This window comes from Podarcis vaucheri (genome assembly GCF_965113315.1).
Source record: "Podarcis vaucheri genome assembly, chromosome: 8".
In the NCBI taxonomy this organism is placed as follows: domain Eukaryota; kingdom Metazoa; phylum Chordata; class Lepidosauria; order Squamata; family Lacertidae; genus Podarcis; species Podarcis vaucheri.
In genome coordinates this window covers 66,217,756-66,240,981 of record NC_138766.1, presented here as the reverse complement: position 1 = coordinate 66,240,981, position 23,226 = coordinate 66,217,756, and the positions used below count along the sequence as shown (strand labels likewise).

Below are 23,226 nucleotides of genomic sequence, written 5' to 3'. Positions count from 1 at the left end.
CTATTTGAGCCATTCATTTTGCTACAGTTCTCTTGTAAATAGAATGCTTGTATAAGCAATCAATTATTCCTTGTATGAATAATCAATTATGAGACAAAATCTGAAATTAACTAACTGTGGCAATGGATGATCAATTGCATAATGCTGTGTCCCTCTTCAGAAGCACTGCATCACATCTTGCCAATAAAATGATAAATATCCAAAAGCAAGCTTCCTTTGCTTTTTTGAAAGCTGATTTAATTTTGTAGGTGTTTTTTATAAAAAGGAGGAGGAAATAGTTATGAAAAGTGTTATGCCATGCATGTTTTCTCTGCTATGTTTTCTTATCACACTACAATCAGTGGGGATGCATAGGCAATTTGATATACAGAGCACAATTTTGTACACAAAAGGGACTAATGAGCAATCTCATTTTTTCCATTAAATACATGACTTGAGTACTTGAAACAAATGAAATTTCATCATCAGTGTCTTAGGGGATTCAGTTTGGTGCTGAAAAGCAGTAGTAGTAGTAAATAAAAGTAGTAAATAAAATTTGTATACTGTCCTTCATCTGAAGATCACAGGGCAGTTCGCAATATAGAAGTACAAATTAGAACCCAAAATACATAATAAAACAAAAATAAACCAGTAACCCCCTCCCACAAACACAATTTAAAAGCCCATAGTATGTTAATCAGCCAGACACCTGGTTACAGAGAAATGTTTTCTTTTACCAGGCAAGTAAAGGCCAGTGTTGCCACCCTCTTGGCCTCTTGTGGAGAAGCACACAAAGAAGTGCCTCTGATTACAATCACAGGGTCTAGATTGGTTCATATGGAGAGAGGTGATTCTTGAGGTATTGCAGTCCTGCAACAATGAGGAGTTTACCAGCTCATGGAGGAAAACTATGATCAGAAAAGCCACTTTGATTGGTATACCACCTTCTCTCCTATACCATCTGGGCTATGATACCACCCTTGAATCTCTGAGGCAAAGACTCTGGGACATATCACATAGCGATCTCCGATCTCAATCTCATGTTATCTGTGGCCCTTTAGCAGTAGGAATTCACTATAGGTTTGATTTTCAGACACCTGCATATCTTAGAAATTTGTCTGTACCAACATACAGGCATCATTTCACCAAAGCCAGATTAAATGTATTCCCATCAGAAGTGTTAAATAGCAGACTGAGAGGTATCCCATATCAAATTAGGATCTGTGTATGCTCTCAGGACGTCAACTGCATGAGGTTTATTTTATTGCATTGCAGACAATATGATCAAGCTAGGGAACTATTGATTGAACCACTATTGGCAAATCGGCCGGGCCTGCTATACCAAATATCTTCTGGATGACAAGTCCAATGATATCACAGTGGCCGTGGCAAAGTTTATTTCAGTAGTCATACGAATCAAAGATCAACATACCCATGACTAAACAATTAATGCTTTGGTCTCCCTTCCATGGGCGTGTTGTCTGTATGAATCTGTATTTTATTCTGAATCCATGTTATGGGTTGTTGGACCACAATAAAGATGATGATGATGATGATTATGATTATTATTATTATTATTAGCTGTCATAGTCCTAGACCAGGAATCCTCACATGGAGAGTCATCCTACAATAGCAGCCCCAAGGAGGAGATAGAGCCACTCCCTAGTCTGCTGGCACCTACATCTCATCTGCTGAACCCCCTGAAGATACCTCTGCCACCACATTCCAGTAACTGGACCACCAACACCTTGGGGAATCAAGAAGGTCCTGAGGAGTTTTCCTCCAAGGCAGTCCCAACAGCTTAAAACACCACTGCTTGGAAAGAGTGCAGAAGCAGACACTGGCCCATTGACCCACCAGATGAAGTGCTTTGTGGGTGAAGCCACTAACCTGATCACCTAGATCAGACCATGCAGTTCTGCCAGTTGCTCAGACATACTGATGAAATAATTTTCTGCCTCAAGTGGAGGGATGCTGTGACCCCAGACTAGTTTCTCGGTCCCTGTCCAAGGTCCTGACCTCTCCCTGCCTTGCCTTACCTGCTGTTATGGGACCCTAGGCCTGCTGATTTCCACCCTGTTGGGTAATCATCTGCCCTTAGTGATGAACGTAACCATGGGTCAAGACAATAGCCGTGAAGTAAATATACCTGTATGTGTTCTAGGTTGGAAGTGGGTAACACAGAAGAGCTAATAAGTTTAGCAGAAGATTATAATTTTATAAAGTCTGAGACACACAGCAGTAAATGTTTTATAGAGTGTGCAGTCGTACTAGTGCAGTCAGTTGAAAACTCTTGTTGATTCCAGCATTTATTTCAGTCCAGGACAGCTGTCAGGAAAGAAGACAGTTGAGAAATTTGGGGAACGAACAGTCAAGAGAATAGAAATCTGGCGCTTAGCACTTGTCTGTACTGATTATTTAGATGCACTTAGCCTATGTTTCTACCAATTACGTAATTACTTGTCAGAGAGTTATGAGCCTCATGGCAGGAACCTAGCCTACTCAGCTCAAGAGAAAATAGAAATTCAGAGTTAAGCAGAAAGCAAACGATCAAGAATTGGGATAACCAGAATAAGAGAATTGCTGGCAACAATCCCTATGTGGTAGAGTTCCAATATTTTAAACACACCAATCTGCATGTGTTCTAAAAATGCGGCAGAGATCTATGAGAAGCATATGCTGCAACTACCCACTACTACCGCCTCCCCCGGTTTGTGATTCAAGGCATATTGGGAAATGCTTATAGGAACAGATGGGAATCTAAAGGCAAGTGCAAATTATTACCTGGCTGCTGGCACCTACTTCAGGAACACCTGGTCCAATCCTGTACTGCTGTAGTTTTCTCCTTGTGTTCTCCTACATTTAGGTCTTTAAAGTGTTTGTCAGCGTCAAATTCACCAGTTCGTTTTTATTTTCACTGGTGATCTGTGCATTTGAGCTATTAATTATTATTAAAAGGCAGGACCCTGCTCCAAAGAGCTTACAAAAGAAAAATATATACAGTATGTGGTTTTACTTACCTATCAGATGCACTGTGTGTTATATTTGGCACCCCAAACAAATGCCTCAAAATTGGCTCACAATTGTTTGTAGCAATTCACAGTTGATCTGGTCCAGCTGTACATACCTATATACATAAATTGGATGCAGCTTATATACATCTATATTGGATCCAGACTGTGAATAGTCAATATGGACCACTATCAGGCAGCCATTTTTGTTCCACCGCCATAGCCATGAACACACCAAACAAGCATAAAAGCCGTCAGTGCGGATTGGGTGGTTAAGGGAGACAAGAGAGCCCAGACCACAGTCTGTACAGAAGCCTATAGGTGCAAGTATGTACCAAAATGTCATAGAACTATAGAATTGTAGAGTTGGAAGGGACACCAAGGGTCATCTGTTCCAAGCCCCTGCAATATTAGGGTTGTCATATTTTAAAGAGCAAAAAAGAGGACACATTTGCCGACTTCTACTTTTAACTATATGGGACACGGGTGGCACTGTGGGTTAAACCACAGAGCCAAGGGCTTGCCGATCAGAAGGTCGGCGGTTCGAATCCCCGCAACGGGGTGAGCTCCCATTGCTCGGTCCCTGCTCCTGCCAACCTAGCAGTTCGAAAGCACATCAAAGTGCAAGTAGATAAATAGGTACCGCTCCGGTGGGAAGGTAAACGGTGTTTCTGTGCAGTGCTCTGGTTCGCCAGAAGTGGCTTAGTCATGCTGGCCACATGACCTGGAAGCTGTACGCCGGCTCCCTTGGCCAATAAAGCGAGATGAGCGCCGCAACCCCAGAGTCGGCCGCGACTGGACCTAATGGACAAGGGTCCCTTTACCTTTACCTTTACTTTTAACTATGGGTCTCTATGATGACTCTACCCGTGAAAAAAAGAGGACATGTCCTGGAAAAAGAAGACATATGGCAACGCTATGTGCACAGGGTCACTTAGAGACCTGTAAGCATCTAGAACAAGACAAAGCCTGCAACATATTCCTGGAAGAAAAGAAAAGAAATCCACTGTGAAATCTGCTTCTCAGGGTACCAAGAGAAAAGTCAACATAATTTACATTGCTACCACGTGGTTGTAAAATTCAAATATACTACTGTGACTTTGACTGTGGCAAAGTGGTTTCCACCCAGCTTGGTTTGGGGGGGGGTGAGGGGGAGAGAGAGAGAGAGAGAGAGAGAGAGAGAGGACTGAACCAAATAAGTCTCAAAAAATATGGAAGTTGAAGGATTTTAGAGATGGCAGATAGTCTAATGAATGCTCAGCAGAGCGAGTATTTCAGCGTTACAGCTCAGAGAGCAATGTCAGTCAATGAAAAGAGTCCTTTGAGTATCAACTTTAATTCCTCACCACCTTGTCCTGGACAGTCATCACTTACTCTCCATTCTTTCAACCAGCCACTATGCAGACTTCTGGTCTCAGAGAAACATATACATTGTCATTAAAGATTAGTCAGATCTCGGCTTGATTTGATAAACTTGCTTCTTGATAAATCTTCTTTAGCTTCAAAAGGCTAAAATGTAGGAAGCTAATCCTCATTTCTAATTGTTGACATGGAAATTCTGCTCTATATGTATATGTGATTTCCCCTGCTGTCCATAAATTTTCTTTGGTCTTTCTAACCCATGAAAGGGAATATTAGATTACACTCCAAACAGCGGCAGATGGAAGGAGAAAAGGATGGATCCTGCATCCTCTCCTGCTTCCAGCACCTATGAGAGCTGCATTTGTATTCTATCATCCTCCACACACAGCCAAAGAGACCGAAGGAAAGCAGAAAGCGTAGAAGACATCATTCTCATAGTAATAGGTAGCTCCTTGTCTCCTCCTTCTCCCATAAGAGCAGTGGCTGTGAAGTCAGACTTAATAAACCAGAAATGAGGAACATAATATTTGCAGTCACATGCTTCTCCAAGCACAGGTTCACAGTCTTTTCTTCTAGCTTCCAAACAACTGTATTTTCCTCTCTTTCCAGAGCTCAGCCTTCTGTATCTCAGTCAGGCCATGCCTTACAGCTTCAATGAGAGATTTCCACTTTTACCTTCTCCTGCAGCTTTGCTCTATTTCTTTCAAGCAGAGAAGAAGCACTCCAACACTCTATTCAATTTAGCAGTGTTCACAGTGGATTCTAAAACACAGTCATCTTGCTTCACATAAAATGGAGTCTCCCCTTCACTAGACATATCTGGTGACCAATGTTAGCCAATCACATGAGCACTACTAGAGCACTCTATAATTCAGTTACCAACCAATCAACTTTAAAGACATCGCAGTGCATAGAAGCATTTACAATTTGAGTGAATTCAATTACTATAGTTAACAAGCAGCAACTGGAAATATGTGTGTGATTTTTCAAGGATGACAGATCCTTCAGGCCCTCCAAGTGTCCCTATTTTCCAGGGACATCCCTGATTTAGAGAAGCCGTCCCGGTTTCTGATTTGATCCTGGAATGTTCCACTTTTCCTTAGGATGTCCCTTTTCTCATTGGAGAAATGTTGGAGGGTATGGAGTTATCCGACCAGTGAGCCATCCTGTATAGGGAAGTTTTTAAAAATGTTTACTGGGCAACCCAGTAGGATATGTGGGGTATAAAATTATCATTATGGAATGGGATGTCCTTATTTTCATTGGAGAAACGTTGGAAGGTATGCTCCCTGCTTCAAATAACACTAGGTGCATACTTAATATATTGATACTTTGCACTGTATACCCTTAGCTGATTCTCTCCATTGTTTCCATAATACTCAAGATTCTTCTAAAGACAATTCAATCTGATTTAATCACCATTTTCTTCATTTGCTGTGAGAGGAAAGAACACAATAAAATATTCCTTAATACATTTCATCAGCGTTAATGTCAGCAATTAACATTAGAACTGATTAGTAAAATGTAGAAGTTTGGTAGTTTCAGATGGCTTGAATTCCTAAACAGAAGTGTGTGTAATTTTGAGATATATGAGCAAATTACTATACCTTCTAGATTTATTTATTTTCATTTATTTTTTTAAAAAAAATATTGCTACAGTTATATCCTGTCTTTTTTCCAAGGGACCCAAGGAACATTTTTTGCTTCACAGCCCACCTATGAAGCAGGCTAGGCTGTGACATAATAGACTTGGCAAAGAGGAGCTTCATACATGGACCATTTTCCACCTCAAAATCTGGCACACTACTCACTGTACCACACACCTTCATAGGAATTATTCTAAGAACTTTGCCACAAACAAAGCATATTGTACCCAAACTGGCACACACATAGTGACCTTGACTAGCATCCAAGTGCCTCTTAAGCTGTAATCCTCCACCCATTTTTCCAGAAATGATTAAGAAGTTAATGGGACTTCCTTCCGAGCAAAAGGTGCATTGGATTATGTGGTTCTGACAGTTTCCTTGAGTTTGAGGAGGGGTTTCTCAGGCTGCATTGCGAATAATTGTGGGAAGTGCTGAGAAGCCTGTCATATACTCCTTTAGATATCATTCAATCACTAGAATTCAAGGTTGTAGACTAATATTGACTTGTTACTTATGGACATACAGCATGGACTAAGTTTTCCCCCCAAGTGTTTTTTGTTTCAAACAACTATTTTGACTTGGCAACCAAATTCTTTAGGTGTGAATAATAGCAATGGTCATAAAGGCTTTTTGACTAACAGTGACAAACTCATGGCACTTATTAAGACTATGTCTGCTTTAGGCAAAGTATCACAATGATATCATAATGACGATGGTTTCATACCATATATATTTTTAAGATTAAAGTTAAAATACGAATGAAAATTAATTATAGAAATTAATCATCTCAAGATAGCTAAATGTCATCTTAAAGGACACTTTCTCCATGACTCATTTACACACACCCTCAAATTTGCATTTCATACCTATATTAACAACTGTTTTCTTTAAGGCTGCTCTACATGCTTTTTGTGGAAACACAAATCCAAGAAAAGCAATGAAATGCAACAGCAATTATTAGTGTGACAATAATCATATCTTATAAACATCACTCTGTCAGTATGACTAAGTCATGATATACCTGTGGGTGATATTCTCAATTTCACCATCTCCTATGAACATTCATTTGAAAAGCGGGGAGGGGGGGACCTCTCCAGGCTCTTTGAGCCCACGATTTCCAATCTTATCTCTCCAATCTTTTAAACTAAAACTATTTGAAAATTCAAAAGTTCCAGAACTAGCCCAACACCAGGTTTCTTGGAGAAATGCCATTTCATTTTCTTAGGAAAAAAATAAAGTGAATAATAAATACATCAGAATGAGTCCAAGTTTTTAATAAAAATAAGAGTTGATGCAGTTGACGGGCCACATCCTATTGGTTTTCCAGTTATGCCTGTAATCGAAATAGCTAGAATGTTTAATTAGGACCAAATATAGCCAAGGTCAAATTCCTAGTCAGTCATCATTACGTAACCCTCTGGTTATGTAAACTTTGGGATGCACACACAGCAAACCTGGAAGTATTTTACCGGGTTTCACCATGCACACATGCGCAGAAGTGGTCCTCAGGTTGCGGAAACCTCAGGATCCGACCGGACCTCCAGAACGGATCCCGTCCGCAACCAGAGGTATCACTGTATTAGCATTCTAGCCTAGCTTAATAAATGCTAAGATATAAGCTCAAAACCTCTACACCCATTGTGCTTTCACAAAGAGCAAATTGCAGGTACTTCACTACATCTATAAATTGTATTTCTGGAAAACAGATAGAATCTACCATCAGGTGTACCACGATCAGTAATGGAATGCTACGTTCCCCCTTTTTTTACTGGATCTCTGCCACTTTCCAATCTGACAGTCTTGTTCCAAGGGCCTGACCTGGAACAGGTCTGCTAGCATCCAGCTCCTCTCTGATGTACCTCCTTTGATTCCTCAGTACCTGTACAGTCCCAGCTATGATATTTCCTATCACTTTCCTATCATTCCCTTGTTGGAGTACCTACTTTGTTTCACCTGCCTGGTACTCAATTTCTGGCCTTGCTTCTACCTGTGTGCCAACAACCACCATCAGCTTTTCTGACATCAGCTTTCTGTAATAAATGCCTTAACGGTTATTATCAACCATCTGGTTTTAGATGCAGCAGGGCCTCCAGAAAAAGAACCCGATCCCCCTCCAGCTGACAAGCCTGCTGAGGCAACACAACAGGAAGAGGCACAGCTGGTCAAGGAGAAAGAAGAGACAGCCACGTGAGTAACAATCCTAAGAAACTGGTAGTTGTCATTCATAATAAATCACTGGCGCTAACAATATGCAAAGATGTGAGGCTCAGGCCATGCAGCTTCACAAACAAGGATTCACTAGAACTAATTCCCAAAAGAAATGACAACAGGTGCTAAAAGTTCTGGAGATAATGGATATATTTTAACCCTATACTTATTTTTGTGGGAGCGTGCCATTAAAAAAAGGAAGTGTCACAAGATCACTGTTGGTTTAGTCATTTGAGAAAGAGGTTGTCCATGAACTATGTGATTAATTCTTGCAGAAATGAGGGTCTTGCTGCTTTTGCTCCTCTTGTTTCCCAGTGAATGCATTGCCGGAGCAGTGAAACCCGTTCTGCTTTGCAAAAACTAGGGGACTGGTTGGGTCCTTTGCAAGCCCAGCACTACCATTAGGTCTTTGTCTTGCCATGTGATCAACCTGTGCCACATGCTGGGCATTCTACATTGAGAAGTTTATAATATATCTGTACAGTCACAGAAACAGAGACAAAATACACAACCCATGACTAGTTTTTCACCAGATTCATTGGTTCATCTTGGGCAGTGCAATGAAGATGTCATAAGCAGTAAGCACAGTCATTTCCATCTACAGCAGGGATGGGGAACCTGTGGCCCTCCAGATGTTTTGGGACAACAATTCCCATCATCCCTGCCCATTGGTCATGGTGAGAATGATGGGAGTCCAACAACATCCAGTAATCCACAGGTTCCCCGTCCCTGACCTACAACATTCTTTGTCCGGTAAAAGTGCCTTTCTGTAATATTTATGGGCTTGTATCCAGCTTCTAAAAAGAATGTAGAGGGCAGGTTTCTAACCCAAGGTGACTTGCAATCTTAAGACAGACAAATGGGAAACCAAGAGAGGAAGGGGAGGGAGAACACTATTCTGCCTAGGTCCTTCTTGTGGGTTTCCCATAGGCATCTGAGTGGCCACTGTAAAAACAGAATGATGGAATAGATGAATGTTTAGTCTGATCTAGCAGGATTCTCCCTTATTCTCTTATAATGGTGTCTACCTGAGAGGAGCCAGAACTGAGTTCTGGAATACTGTGTCCAATTCTGGGCACCACAATTTAAGAAGGATGCTGAGCAGCTGGAATGTGTGCAGAGAAGGGTGACCAAGATGATCAAGGGCCTGGAAACTAAGCCTTACAAGGAGTGCTTGAAGGAGTTGGGTATGTTTAGCCTGGAAAAGAGGAGACATGATAGCCACCTTCATATATCTTAAAGGCTGTGTAATGGCCTGGGACTAGGGCTCAGACTTGGAACCAGGGGAGTCTCAGTCTGCACCAGATGATGCCTCAGGCATCATCTGAACCAAGTCTGGGGCTTGATCCTGAAGAGTCCCAGTCTGCACAGGTTCCCCTGCAACAAACACCAGCTGGGCCGAGTCAGGGGCCTGAGCCTGCCCTGGCTCCAGATGCAAGGATTACCTTGTTGCCTTCAGCTGGGCCATTACTTACAGCTGGTCCACTACCTGTTGGGTCAGGGGAGGCTGAGGCGGCCTCTGGGTCTAGTAACCCACCGACGTCTCCCAAGCTGCAGAGACTAAGGTCTGAGAGAAGGAGAGACCTGAGTACTCGCAGGAGAAGTGCTCACCTTCGGGCGAAACAGGGAGGTGAGTTGCCGGGGGATCAGGACCGGCCATTACCCCGACAAAGATAAAAGCCTGACGGACCCTGCCCCAGGTTGCGGGAGCAACATTGCTGTATGCCAGATCCTGTACCTGTCCTTGCCTGGTTTCCTGCCTCATATCCTTCCTTGGCCCTGTTAGACTGACTCCTAGCGGAACCTCCGGATTCTGGACCAGTCCTGGACCGTGTTTCAAGGGTTACCCCCAGGCCCAGACAGGCTGTCACATGGAAGAAGGAGTATGCTTGTTTTTTCCTGCTCTGGAGGGTAGGACTCAAAGCAGTGGCTTCAAGTTACAAGAAAGGAGATTCCAACTAAACATTTGGGGGGGGACTTTCTGACAGTAAGAGCTGTTTGGCCGTGGAACAGACTCCCACAAGAGGTGGTGGACTCTCCTTCCTTGGAGGTTTTTAAGCAGAGGTTGAATGGCCATCTATCATGGATGCTTCAGCTGAGATTCCTGCATTGCAGGGGGTTGGACTAGATGACCCTTGGGTCCCTTCCAACTCTATGATTCTATGAGTTCTGGCTGCAGAGCCCTGGTTGTACTCTATGCCAGTTATATGTACCTAGGCTTAGTTATAAAAGATGGGCTTGGACCAGGGAGTTGCTTCATTTATATCCCACCTCTTTGCCTGACATGATAGCTGGCCTCCAAGGTGGCTGTCAGTAAGCAAGAATACACGGTGTTGGGTTTTTTTAAGTCACTGGCAAATGAATGGAAGTTTGAGAGCGGATGGGTGGGTGATTTGAAAAGTCCGGTCTCCAGGCCTCAGATGCTGTCGCTGCTGCTCCTCCTGCCACAAATCCAACAGCTACCCAAATGTGTTTTGGTCCCTTGCTCGCCATTCATAATGCATCACTTTCCAGAAGGTCCATTATGGAGAGATTTGCTCTTTTTTCATTTTCTAGTGTATCACCTCTGGATGGAGAAGCCAATTTGTTATCCTGTCAAATGACTCACTTAGCTTCTGACAGACAGGGTGCTCACCCCAGAATATTCCTCACAGTCCATTAGCAAGAGAAATTACCCATTTTGGGGGGCTTTCCATCTCAGTACTTTCTCATGTTTAAATATACAAAATACATTGTGATTGATATTAGCAATGGTAGACAAGCATAGCCCCCGTTTGTCTGGCCACATCTAACTGCCATGTCTAAAAGCAGTGGGCATATATGAATGGCTGATGATGTTGAATAACTGAATGATGATTGAGCAGCAGAAATCCTTTAATGCCAGCTTCCTAATGATTTGAATCAGGATTCACTTTGAGACTCGCCTGTCTATTAGTATGTTGTTCCTCATCTCTGCTTCTTCCTTTAATAACAGTGCAATGGCTATTCCGATTAATAGCTTTGCAGGACAGTAATAATTTTGTCCTTGGCATCCTGTGTGTGATGAGATGAGGGTGTCATAAATGGAATCTCTTCAGAGTAGGAACAGTAAGAGCAGCATATCTATATACGTATACAGGAATGTGAATCCTTAATAACAGGGGATCAAGAAAAATATAACCATCTCTATTGTAACGGTTTTCAAGATTATTCTGAGGTTACACAAATCTGAACTGTAGACTGAATTACAATCCTATATTGGGCACGTTCACTGACAAATGTATAAGCTTTTGGAAAATAAATAAATAAGTGAAATGCATGTAAACATGGTGTAGAATTCCATCATTGGTGGGCAAGGAAACCCCTGTCATTTTGCTTGTTTCCTGGCTTCAGGGGGAAAAACCCTTCACTTGTTAATAATTTAATTTGATGATTCATTCACTTTTCCTGAGATTAATTCATACTAGCACATAAGGAATAGAAAAATACAATACAAGCAAGCAAACATCGACAGATTCCAATGTTAAGCTACAAAACTCAGAGCTGACATTCTCATTTAACGGCAATTGGTGTAGACTTATTGATTGTGGCCATCTGTGCAATGGGTCTTCTGCTACTTTATCTGTATGTTGTAAATATCTGAAAGGAAACGGCAAGAGAACTCAGATTTAAAACTCAGAGTATTGTTTTTTCTTTAATGCATGCAGAAAGTAGACCACAGAAGTGTTGTGGAGCAGAAATGCGGTTGGTTCTTTATTGTAAATAAATAATATTGTAAACCCAAATCCCCTTGTTGATAGAGGAAGATGTTTGCAGACATCTATATTTATTTGGAATGTCCCCTTTATAGTATCTTTATACCTTATTATTGTTATTGTATTTATATCCTGTTCTTCCTCAAAGAAGTTCAGAGGGGCACACAGAACCCATTTTACCCTCCCAATAATCCTGTGAGGCAGGTTAGGTTGAGAGAGGCTGAGTCTTGAGGTCACCCAGAAAACGTATAGATGCATACAGGAAACTCACAATTGATCAGCTATGTAAGTGGATGGTAGAAACATGGAAACACGAGAAGCTGCATTGTATTACAGCAGCTAGACTGGTGACTGGGAGCGGCCACCGAGACCACATAACACCAGTCTTGAAAGACCTACATTGGCTCCCAGTATGTTTCCGAGCACAATTCAAAGTGTTGGTGCTGACCTTTAAAGCCCTAAACGGCCTCAGTCCTGTATATCTGAAGGAGCGTCTCCACCCCCATCGTTCTACCTGGACACTGTGGTCCAGCACCGAGGGCCTTCTGGCAGTTCCCTCACTGCGAGAAGCCAAGTTACAGGGAACCAGGCAGAGGGCCTTTTCGGTAGTGGCGCCCTCCCTGTGGAACGCCCTCCCACCAGATGTCAAAGAGAACAACAACTGCCAGACTTTTAGAAGACATCTGAAGGCTGCCCTGTTTAGGGAAGCTTTTAATGTTTGATGTATTACAGCATTTAAATATTTTTTTGGAAGCCACCCAGAGTGGCTGGGGAAGCCCAGCCAGTTGGGCGGGGTATAAATAAATTAATAATAATAATAATAATAATAATAATAATAATAATAATAATTAATAATAATTTATTATTGAGACAGACTATTGGCCCATTTAGCCCACTGCTGTCTACACTGACTGGCAGCAGCTCTCAAACAGGGGTTATTCCCATCGCTACCTGGAGATGTCAGGTCTTGAACTTGGGACCGTTTGCATGCAAAGCAGAGTCCTCACTACGGAGCGACAAAAACCCTCCCCGCCCCAGCAATGAAGCACATAAATAGCCTATTAAAATAAGTTCCTTGTCTTTGCTACACATGTAGATTTTGCACAGTGAATATAGGGGGGAAAGTCAGAAAGAGACCTGTGAGGCTCAGTCTGACCTTTGTTCCTTGCCTAGCGACGCTTCCACATCCATTTTGTGTGGAATTACTGTGCCTCATTCATTCCCTTTCTGTGGGACATCCATACGTCGCTGTCATCTAACCATTGTCCTCCTATATTTCCCCTGTGTTTCTTCTGTCTTTTCTCAGGCTGCAGAAAGTCTGACCTTTTCCCTCTCTCTTTTTAAAGGGGTTGCTACAATCTCTGCCTGTGTTGACAGCCATGCTGCTGCTCTTCCATCTTTCTAAAATGTCAGGATTTCATGGGCAGTTCGGCACACTTTTTTCAGCAAATGTAAAATGCCAGCCTCCCCCCGCCCCTGGCACACAAACACACTGAATCCAGATTTACCTACTTCAGGATAAATCCCTTTAAGTCAGATCAACTAAAACCTGTTGGCAGCAACCTATTTGTGATATCTGAATGACTCGCTTAACCCTTATCTGGGACCACCCTTTATGGGCAACTCTATCTGCAGTTTACAGCAGAGAAGCAATGATACATAGCCCTAGGAGCTGCCTGTGTGTATATCATAGCTGTCAACTGTCCCTTATTTGGTGGGAAAGTCCCTTATCCCAGCGCTGTGTCCTGCTGCTGTCCCTTATTGATGATGTCCCTTAAATTTCCCGGGTTTCAAAGGAAGCAGCTCCTCTCCCTCCCTCCCTCCCAGCCATGGAGAAGGGAGGCTCCAACTGTGTTGCTTGGCTGTGTTGCTCACCCAATAAGGAGTCTAAGAACGACTGGGGGGTGGAGCTTGCATGCCTTGTGCCGATCAAATCGGCTGCGTTGCCTGGGGACTCGCCTTTGCTCAGCGCTTCCCAGCGAAGAGGTGACGGTGGTTTTCCTTGCTGCATCCCCTTTGCCGGGTTGCTGCGCTGTGGGAACCACTGCTTGAGGCTTCTTTGCCTTTTTTTTGGCTGGGTTTTCTGCCTTTGGCTCGGAGGGGCTCAGAAGCTGAACATACCTGTGTTCAGAAAATCCCTTATTTTGGCTGCTGAGCCCTTATTTTTGAGGCTGCTGGTCCCTTATTTTCAAATCTGTAAGTTGACAGCTATGGTGTATATATGTGTGAGAGGTGTGGACCGTGGAGCTCACAGGCAACCTGCAGACCATAATACATGGCCTGTTGGTGAGCAGCATCCTGCTCACACCCTCCAAGGGTCCCCCTTTTCCAGGAACAGTTCCAGATTTACAGAAGCTGTCCTGGTTTCTGATTTGATCCCAGAATGCCCTGCCTTTCCTTAGGACATCCCTATTTCCATTTGAGATATGTTGGAGGGTATGGTAGGATGTCCCTGTTTTCATTGGAGGGTATGGAGTTATGCAAGCCTGAGCCAAGGAGATAAGTAACTATACAACCTTTAGAAGACATCTGAAGGTCGCCCTGTATAGGGACTTTTAAAAAAAGTTTAATGTTTTATCATGCTTTTATATATGTTGGTAGCTGCCCAAAGTGGCTGGGGCAACCCAGTCAGATGGGTGGAGTGTTGTTGTTGTTATATAGACGCCCCTAGTGTCATTGGAGACCATGCCCAGTTGGTGGTCTAACTACTTTAGTGAACAACGCTAAAGCGAACAAGGCAAATACATCATAGATAAGGAACAATGGAAGTTATTTTGGGATGGGAGCCATTAGTCCTTCGCTGTCCACTATCGAAACATGCTGAAATCAGAGTAGAAGGAGGAGATAGCTTTTGAATCTGTTTCAAAGTATACAAAGGATGGGAGAGGGAGAAAGTCACCACATCAGTGAGGTAATTTAAAAATCCACCTGCGGGATTAGCTAGAGCGATGGCATAGCCAGCTATTACCTCAGTAAGGAAGGGGTTGAACAGCCTACACAGGCTGGCCATATGTCCTGACTTATTCAATCACAGAGGAATTATATAGCATAACTGGAACAGGCATAAAAACTTTACATGCCTCATTACTTCTCTTTTTCAGCTGTGTACTGTCTCTTATTAACACAGCCTTTGGCCCGAGAGCTTTTAAATTCCACAATCGGTGGACATTTTTATTTTTTGGTAATGTTCATTTCTTCATGGAAAAAAATAATAATTGTCTTTACGGAGTTACACCCTTAACGAGATAGAGGATTTCAGATTCTGCACCCCACACAGATTTTCTGTATATCTGAGCCAAAATTAATATCGCCCACGCAAGCCAAATTTCCAAGTGAAGAGGTGAGAGAATTTGGGGGCAGTCTTGAAAATTTTAAACCTTTAGTATTGCACGGTTTTTCATATTACAGGAATCAGGGTTGTTGGATGCTTTTTTATTTCCCTTTTTCAAAAAAAAACAAAAACATTTCAGGTCATCACATTTTTAAAATACATAGGACACAGATGAAATTATAATAACAACCAACTCTTTTCAGCCCAGAACCCTACAATTTAGTTTAAGATTTTCTGTCTGGAAGCTGCCGTTATCTCTCTTTGAATTATTAGGACCTTCCAAGCATGTGAAGCAATAAGCTGGCTCTACTAATTATTCCTGAAAGGCTCATTAAAGGTGTTTCAGACTGAACAAGGTTAATCATCCATTAATAGAAAAACCATGTGACATAGCTCCTCTGGATTTCTGTTAAATAAAAGTTTAATTGATTGGGTATATGTTCTTCACACTTTCTCATACCTTGTTCATGTCACAAAACTAGTAATTAAAATAAAATATTATTCAGAGTTTAATTGGATACCTGAGCTGGAGAACTGTATGCATTGCATAGCCATGCAGTTGTTTTCATTCCTTAGCTCTATAATGAAGATTAAAGGATTCTCAACCTGTTGTGACAGCCTAACTAAGACAACTAGGAAGGAAATTTCCATGACAAACCTTTAGCTGTAGCAGAAGAAATATCTGGCTGAATACATGCATTCAGCGGACTTGAACTATGGCTAAAAGCTGGCAGAGTCCATTCAATAGTCTTGTAGCACCTTAAAGACTATCACACTTAATTTATTTGTGGCATATGCTTTCATAGTCCAAAGTCCACTTTGGCTGGTGTGTGAAGCAATTGATCATCATCATCATCATCATCATCATATTTTAGTATTTGTACCCTGCTCATCTGACTGGGTTTCCCAAGTCACTCTGGGCAGCTCCAGAGAATATTAAAAACACGATAAAAGTTCAAACATTAAAAACTTCCCTAAACAGGGCTGCTTTCAGATGTATTCTAAAAGTCAGATAGTTGTTTATTTCCTTAACATCTAATGGCGTCACCACCGAGAAGGCCATCTACCTGTTTCCCTGTAACCTCACTTCTCACAATGAGGGAACCACCAGACGGCCCTCGGAGCTGGACCTCAGCATCTGGGCAGAACCATGGGGGTGGATACTAAGTAGGTATAAATTCCAAAAGGTAAGAAGACAGGTGGGTTCTCCCCCCTAGCCTCCAAAAAGCAGGTCAAAGAGGTAAACAATGGAACTGATAGCAGATGTGCTGCATTTCTGTGCAATTACTACAAGATTAAAAAATCATATACATCCTTCACTTTACTCCACTCAGGCACGCAAGAAGCCTCAGAGTTGAAGAACACATCCTAGTCTGGCAAAAACCATACTGCCTGACTTTTTCATACCCCAAAACGGGACGTGTGTCTCCTGGGACATGCTCCCGAGGAAGTCATATGACCCACACCTCGCTCTCACTCCCCAAAGAGCACTTTTTCGGGGGGGGGAGAGCACAGTGTGAGAGCATGCAAGATCGCAGCACCCAAAATGGCTTCCGTGATCTCACGTGAAAAAACGGGATGTCCTGTTTTCTCAGGGCACTTGGCAGGTATGCAAAAACACGTAAGGATGAGGCAGAGCTAGTGAGGGGTATGGTTTTGGAAAAGTCCTGAAGGCCTGCAAGAGAGGCTTTTGGGGGGGGGGGGTCACATTAAGCCCCCATGCCTGATCAACTGTGTCTTGGTTTCATGGTCACCCATGTCCAGTCCTATTACTTCTTATGTGCTATGTAGTAAATAGCAGTATTGGCTTAATGACAGTTTTGATCAAGAAAACAGTGTGGAAGAAAGGGTTTGCTTCTCTGTAGATATTGATGGTACATGCATCTGATGAAAGGGGCTATGATGCTACCTTATACCACAATCAATTTGTTCAGATTTAAAGCGCTGCTGTTTGGGGCAACTGACCAAGTCTCAGGAATGTATGACTCCCTGATACTATATTTGGATAATGCTCGTATCCTGCCTGTACTTCTCTTCACAAGGCACCAGGTGCTCAGACCTGGAACTCTAGCCGTGGAACCCAGTCATCTTGTTCTACTTGTTCAGCTTGCTAGTGAAGGGACCGCTTAACCTCATCTCTGCTACTCTGTGGCATCACCACCACAGAGGAATGAGAGATGGTGGTGCTGCTGTTAGCATAGCAGGGATCAGCTGACACAAGGGGTTGATAGGCTTCCACCTGGTTCTATGAAACTGCTGACTTGGTCTGGCACCTTTGCTCATCCAACCACCAGCCTAGTCTCTAACCGCTTTGAGTTAATGGATGATCTGTGATCAGAGCTTGAAGGATGTAGCCCACCAGCAACTTCATAAACCACCTGGCTTTCCCACCAACCTGTTTGCCAAAAAGAGGGGAGCAAGACAACCATAATATGTGGCTGATGCGCCACATTCATCTTGGTGGTCACGAGTTGTACAGACCTCTATTAGGAGACTCCTATTGATTTAGACAATGGCTTGGAAATAATGTGAAGACCTAAATGGTGATGTATAGTCTGCTTTAGCATGCCTGCAATCTACTTACACTCAAGAGTATCTATGATGTTGTTTAGGCTCATAATCGGAGCTACTAAACCAGCAATTAATTATGCTATTAATCACTGTGCTTACATTAATTATAGCTCAGAGGAATTGCCTGGTAAAATGAAAGTCACATCCATCTAAATTCAGCCTACCTGCTGGAGCATGAAACAAGTTTCAAGATACCGTATTAATTTTGTGATGCTTCAAAAAGAGAGAGAGAAGGAAAAATGAACATGCTGCCACCACTTTCTGGGCCTGTATTCAAACAAACTATAGGCATGTTCACACACATGCTCTAAATGTGCATGGGGGCAGTGGCAGAGGAAGAGGAGTGCGGGGGAGAGTGCACCACACCCGGCAGCGCAATCCCAGTGGGGTGCCATCGTGGGTGCCCCCCACCCGTGCTGGGTGCCACGCCCCCACAGGCAGCGCGCCACATCCCTCTGTGCAACCAACGACCCTGATAAAGTGGGGTCCCTGGTTGTGCAGAGAAGTCTACTCATGTTTCAGTGAACATAAGTAGAAGTCCCCTGAATATCTTTCCCATGTAATGTAGGGAAGATCAGAGACTCTACACAAGAAGACCTTGGGGCTGGGGCTTGCATATGTGCCCTTTTCATCACCCACACTTTGAGCATTCAGGCAAATTCCTGAACACACCTTTTGTCTCACTACCATCTGGATCCAACCTAGTACAAATACTTCCGGCCTTATTGCACAAGCATGCAGAGAGTACTCACATTGGTTCTATGATGTAGCTCAAGATGGCATTCACAGTGTCCCCAGATAGTATTACATGCAGGCACTGCCCACAGCCATATTTGATACAGTTTCTATATCCTGTGTCTACATTTAGAACCGTGTTCTGGAACCCATTAATTTGTTCTCCAAAGTACTCCCCTCTTCCTACTTTGAAAAGTTTGTTCACACTCTGGTTCAACCTGCAAACTCAGACTGTTCAAAGTTGAAGTCTTGTAGCAGAAACCTGGATTCGCCACTACATAATTAAAAGAAACTTCTAATACATCTGCTTTTGGATTGTCTACTTCAGTGGATATAGTAAGACATGGTGCCTGACATGTGTAGGAAAGATGCACAATGCTTAGCCTCCTTTATAATCACTAACAGGGACTTCCCCAAAGACTTCTGTAATCAAGCAGAGATATAAGGAATCAGCCTGTGCTTAAGCTGTTCCTGGACCTAAGTCATCAAAAGCCTTGTAAATTAATACAAGAACATTGGAAACTGGCCCAGCAGTGTAAACATGCATTTCCAAGTTTTGTTCACGAGCTGCTCCCCACGCAAGGTGCACATCATTTTGCTTAGTGCCAGAAGATGCTAACACTTGCATCTGATTAGGAGATGACAAAAGAAGGGAGGGATAGGCAATGGAAAGACACAGAAGTGCGAGAAAAGAGGTCACTAACCCAATAAGCATGGGATGATGTAACTATACACATGTATAGAATAACATTATCCTCATCCTTCCCCGGCCTGGCCGAGACTAAGAAACCTTTTCTGCCAAATAGTGACAGAGTTTATGTTATGAACTGCACGCCCGAGCTAAAACTGGTTGAGCCCAGAAATCTCACGTTTCTTTTGGAAGGTTTATGGATTAGAGAAAAAATATTACACAAATGTATGTTATTGGGATACACTCATCCTGATCTATGACTCATTAAGAAGGCCCTTTGGCATTCAATATTGCATAGCCTCAATTTATTACAAATCAGCAATCACAACAGAAAATATTATGTTTGTTTACACTTGAACAACAGCCAGAAAATCTATCAGGATATACTGCCTAAATGAGAATACGATTCCTTCACTTTGAGAAAAGGCAGGGGGAAGTGGACACACCATTTTAGACTCGCAGTTCTCAAAATCTGAGTCAGGAGGGGCTGCTCTTACTAAGCCTGCTGGTCCCCAACTGTGTTTTCGGAGCCCATTAGTGTGATTTGAGGGACCAAGAGAGTGATTATTCGAATAAATGAAGGTGTTTAGAAACGTGCGAATTCAAAACAAAATTTAAATTTGCCGAATGTAATATTGCAAGGCACACATTTATTTGGAAGTAAAATCAGCATTGCCAGCTCTTGAAATAAAAAATTCTGGTACATGGCTGGGGTCAGGTATTTGGTCTCTAGAGCAAGTCTGGAAGGGAGTGGATCCAAAAGATGGATGTTAAAGGTGTAAAGCTAAAGGGACCCCTGACCATTAGGTCCAGTCGTGGCCAACTCTGGGGTCGCAGCGCTCATCTCGCTTTATTGGCCGAGGGAGCCGGCGTACAGCTTCCGGGTCATGTGGCCAGCATGACTAAGCCGCTTCTGGTGAACCAGAGCAGCACACGGAAACGCCGTTTACCTTCTCACCAGAGTGGTACCTATTTATCTATTTGCACTTTGACATGCTTTCGAACTGCTAGGTTGGCAGGAGCAGGGACCGAGCAATGGGAGCTCACACCGTCACAGGGATTCGAACCGCCAACCGGCAAGTCCTAGGCTCTGTGGTTTAATCCACAGCGCCACCTGCGTCCCTATTTTAGGTGTTACTTCTCCTATAATGTACAGAATACTATGGAAATGCTGAAGGGATGAAATAGTTAGGTAGGGATGGCTTTTCTCCTTGTTTTCTCAGCAGCAGGCCTGAAAGCAAACAAACAGGACCATCCCAGCTGGCAGTCCTAAAGGAAGTCCTATTAGATGTTAATAGGGTTCACATCCAACTAAAAATGGCAATGTTTGGGCTGCCAACTTCAGTGCCTTTGGATCAGGCTAGAAATGTGTACAAAAGGTTAATGTTTCCCATTTAAACTTTATTAATTAAGTCATTAGTCTTATATAATTGTTTAATTAAACCATATAATTAATAAGTGCATCTTTTAGGAGCAGGAGCTTCAGACAAATCGCATGACTCGGCCATCAGTAAGACCGTGCTAGGAAGTACACACAGACTCATCCAAGGCACAAAGGGCAGAGAAGCCAGCTTGTTGTTCTGCTATTTCAATATAAAAGAAAGATAAGGAAAATAATGAGAAAAGAAAACAGTAATTAAACTCTTTTCTTTCAAGCTGATTAGTTAAGGGGAAACTCATCAATAACCCCCCAATCACACAGTACAGGAACCAGTAAAAGAGTCAAAAGCTATAAGGATGCTTTTAAGTAATGTTGCAAGGACCTTTGATGGGGAGAACTTGCTTGTGAGTAAACATTACAGAAGAAACCTGGCACAGGGAAGGGCATTGCTACAGTGCAATATCGCAATTTTTTGATTCTGCTTCCCACTGACTACTGAAAACCCTAACAGGACAGCCAGCAGAAGTTTCCCCTGTTCCAAACTCTCTTCAGCAGGAATTTGACTTATATACCACCCTGTTTGGCATCTGGGTTCTGCTGGGTCACGCGAACAAGCTGAAAGGGGTTTGTAATACCTGTAGATCCCACCTTACCCAGCTACTCCCCAGAATGCCCCTTTTTTGGACTGAGCACCCGCTTAGCTGGGGGAGGGCAACTGTAACCAGACATGGAAGCCCAAGATCCACCAAATCCAAACTATCTCATCCAGGCAGATCTTGGGTTTGGATTATGTGGTTAGTGTGGCAGAAGATCAAGATCTATTCTGCATCTTCTGAAGATATAGGACAGAGAGAGGAAGGTTGGATGCTTTCCCCTTCTGGAAATTTGTGTGTGGGAAGATGTGCATTCTGTAGGCGTTATGGGCAGTGCTTTTTTTCTTAAAAAATGTTTAAGAGTACTCTCATTTTGACTCATGAAAATCACCATTTTATAGTTCAAATCAGGAAAAATAAATACAATAAATTGACAAAAGTACAAGGATTCACAAAATGTTTAGGGGAATGCTTACCCCTGCATACCCTCAGAAAAAAGCAATGATTATGGGCATCTTTCCCTTTCAGACAAGACCCATAAAAGCGAATAGAGAAACAGCCAGGTAAACAATTATCTGCATAAGCTCTGGGAAGGACAACCTGGTAGAGAAGACTAAGCTTAGTGCCCTTCCATAGCTTTCATGTAATAATGAACACAGTTACCTTTATTTCAACATTTATGGTAGGGAAGTATATATTTTCCTAAGAATTTCAAACTGCAGAATAACTCCCCCCCCCAGTTGATCACTCAAACTCTTCCCCTGCTTTTGAGTTTAGTTCTGTGGACCCTTGAGATTTTCTATTCTAAATATTTAGTTACTCATCCAAACTAAAGCCAATCTATCATGTGTTTATGATCCACCCATTTTCATATTAAGTGTATTTTCTGTCTTCTCTTAAAAATACATTAACATGCTTTACAAATATTTAAATTAAACACAGGCTGCCTTTCACAGCTGAGTCTCAGCCCTGTTTTGCAGCTGCCCCAGTGGAATTCCTCTCACATCATTAGAGAATGGGGGTTAGGAAGAGGTGCAGCTTCAGTGCAGGCTGAGCACAATCTAATATAGCTAGGCAATCTGAATATTCCATATAACTATGAAGTCAGTTTCACAGAGAAAGGATTGGGTTTTTGTTTTGTTTTTTACAGAAGGGTTGTATTTCTCCTCATCCAAGACACACCCCTAACAATCATGGCAATGTCAGAACTGGACTGTCAAACCAGCAGCTCTCAGCTATGGGAAAAACTAAGCATATGTGTTTATTTGTGAAAGAGGGGTGTGTGTGTGTGCGCGCGCGCACGCAAGCACACAGATTTCCTCCTCTCCAACCTGTCTCTTTTATACATCAGGCCAATTGTGGGGGACACAGAAGGGTCAAAGTGAATTGTGGGGTAGGTTGGGAGGCAAGATTTTTCGTGATTTTTCGATGCTATAAATCTGAAATAAATACAGTAGAGGTCCTGATTCTCTAACTGCAAAGACCACCAGGGTTCTTCTAACTCTGCCCTGGGAGGCCCTCTCTAAACATCAACTCTCCACTCCATAGTATTGTTTCCTGAGTCCTAAGACTGTTGTACAAGTTGTTGACTATCTTTGCAGATTAAAGTTGTGCATTACACCAATCTTAATTCTGTGCTGCACATTCACGGATTCAAATTCATCCCTTTACCTTGCCTCCTCTCAGTTGCTCCAGGTACTTGCCTCCATTTCCATCTCACTTAACGCTCGTTCACACATTACACTGTACACACGTACAAGCTGCCTCTACACAGGTAGAAATAGTTGTGTGAAATAGATTACACATGTAGTTTTATACAGTTCATTTATTGTGCACACAGGTACACAAGATGGTGTGCTTGTTTGTTTGGCTTAAAAAATTTAATCAAAATGAACATTTAGCACTCAACATGAAAACATTGATGGCACACTACCAGCTCTTCCACTGACACATGAAGAAGGGGTGAGAAGAATAAATAAGCAGG

General features: G+C 42.6%; 1 protein-coding gene across 1 annotated transcript in view; it reads left to right on the top strand.

The window, feature by feature from the left end:
- Positions 1-23,226, top strand: part of CNGB3 (cyclic nucleotide gated channel subunit beta 3) — a 67,054-nt gene that overhangs the window by 11,412 nt on the left and 32,416 nt on the right. Inside the window, exon 3 of the mRNA XM_082236142.1 lies at positions 8,074-8,185. Coding sequence (XP_082092268.1) covers positions 8,074-8,185 — 112 coding nt within the window. The remainder of the gene's footprint in view (positions 1-8,073; positions 8,186-23,226) is intronic.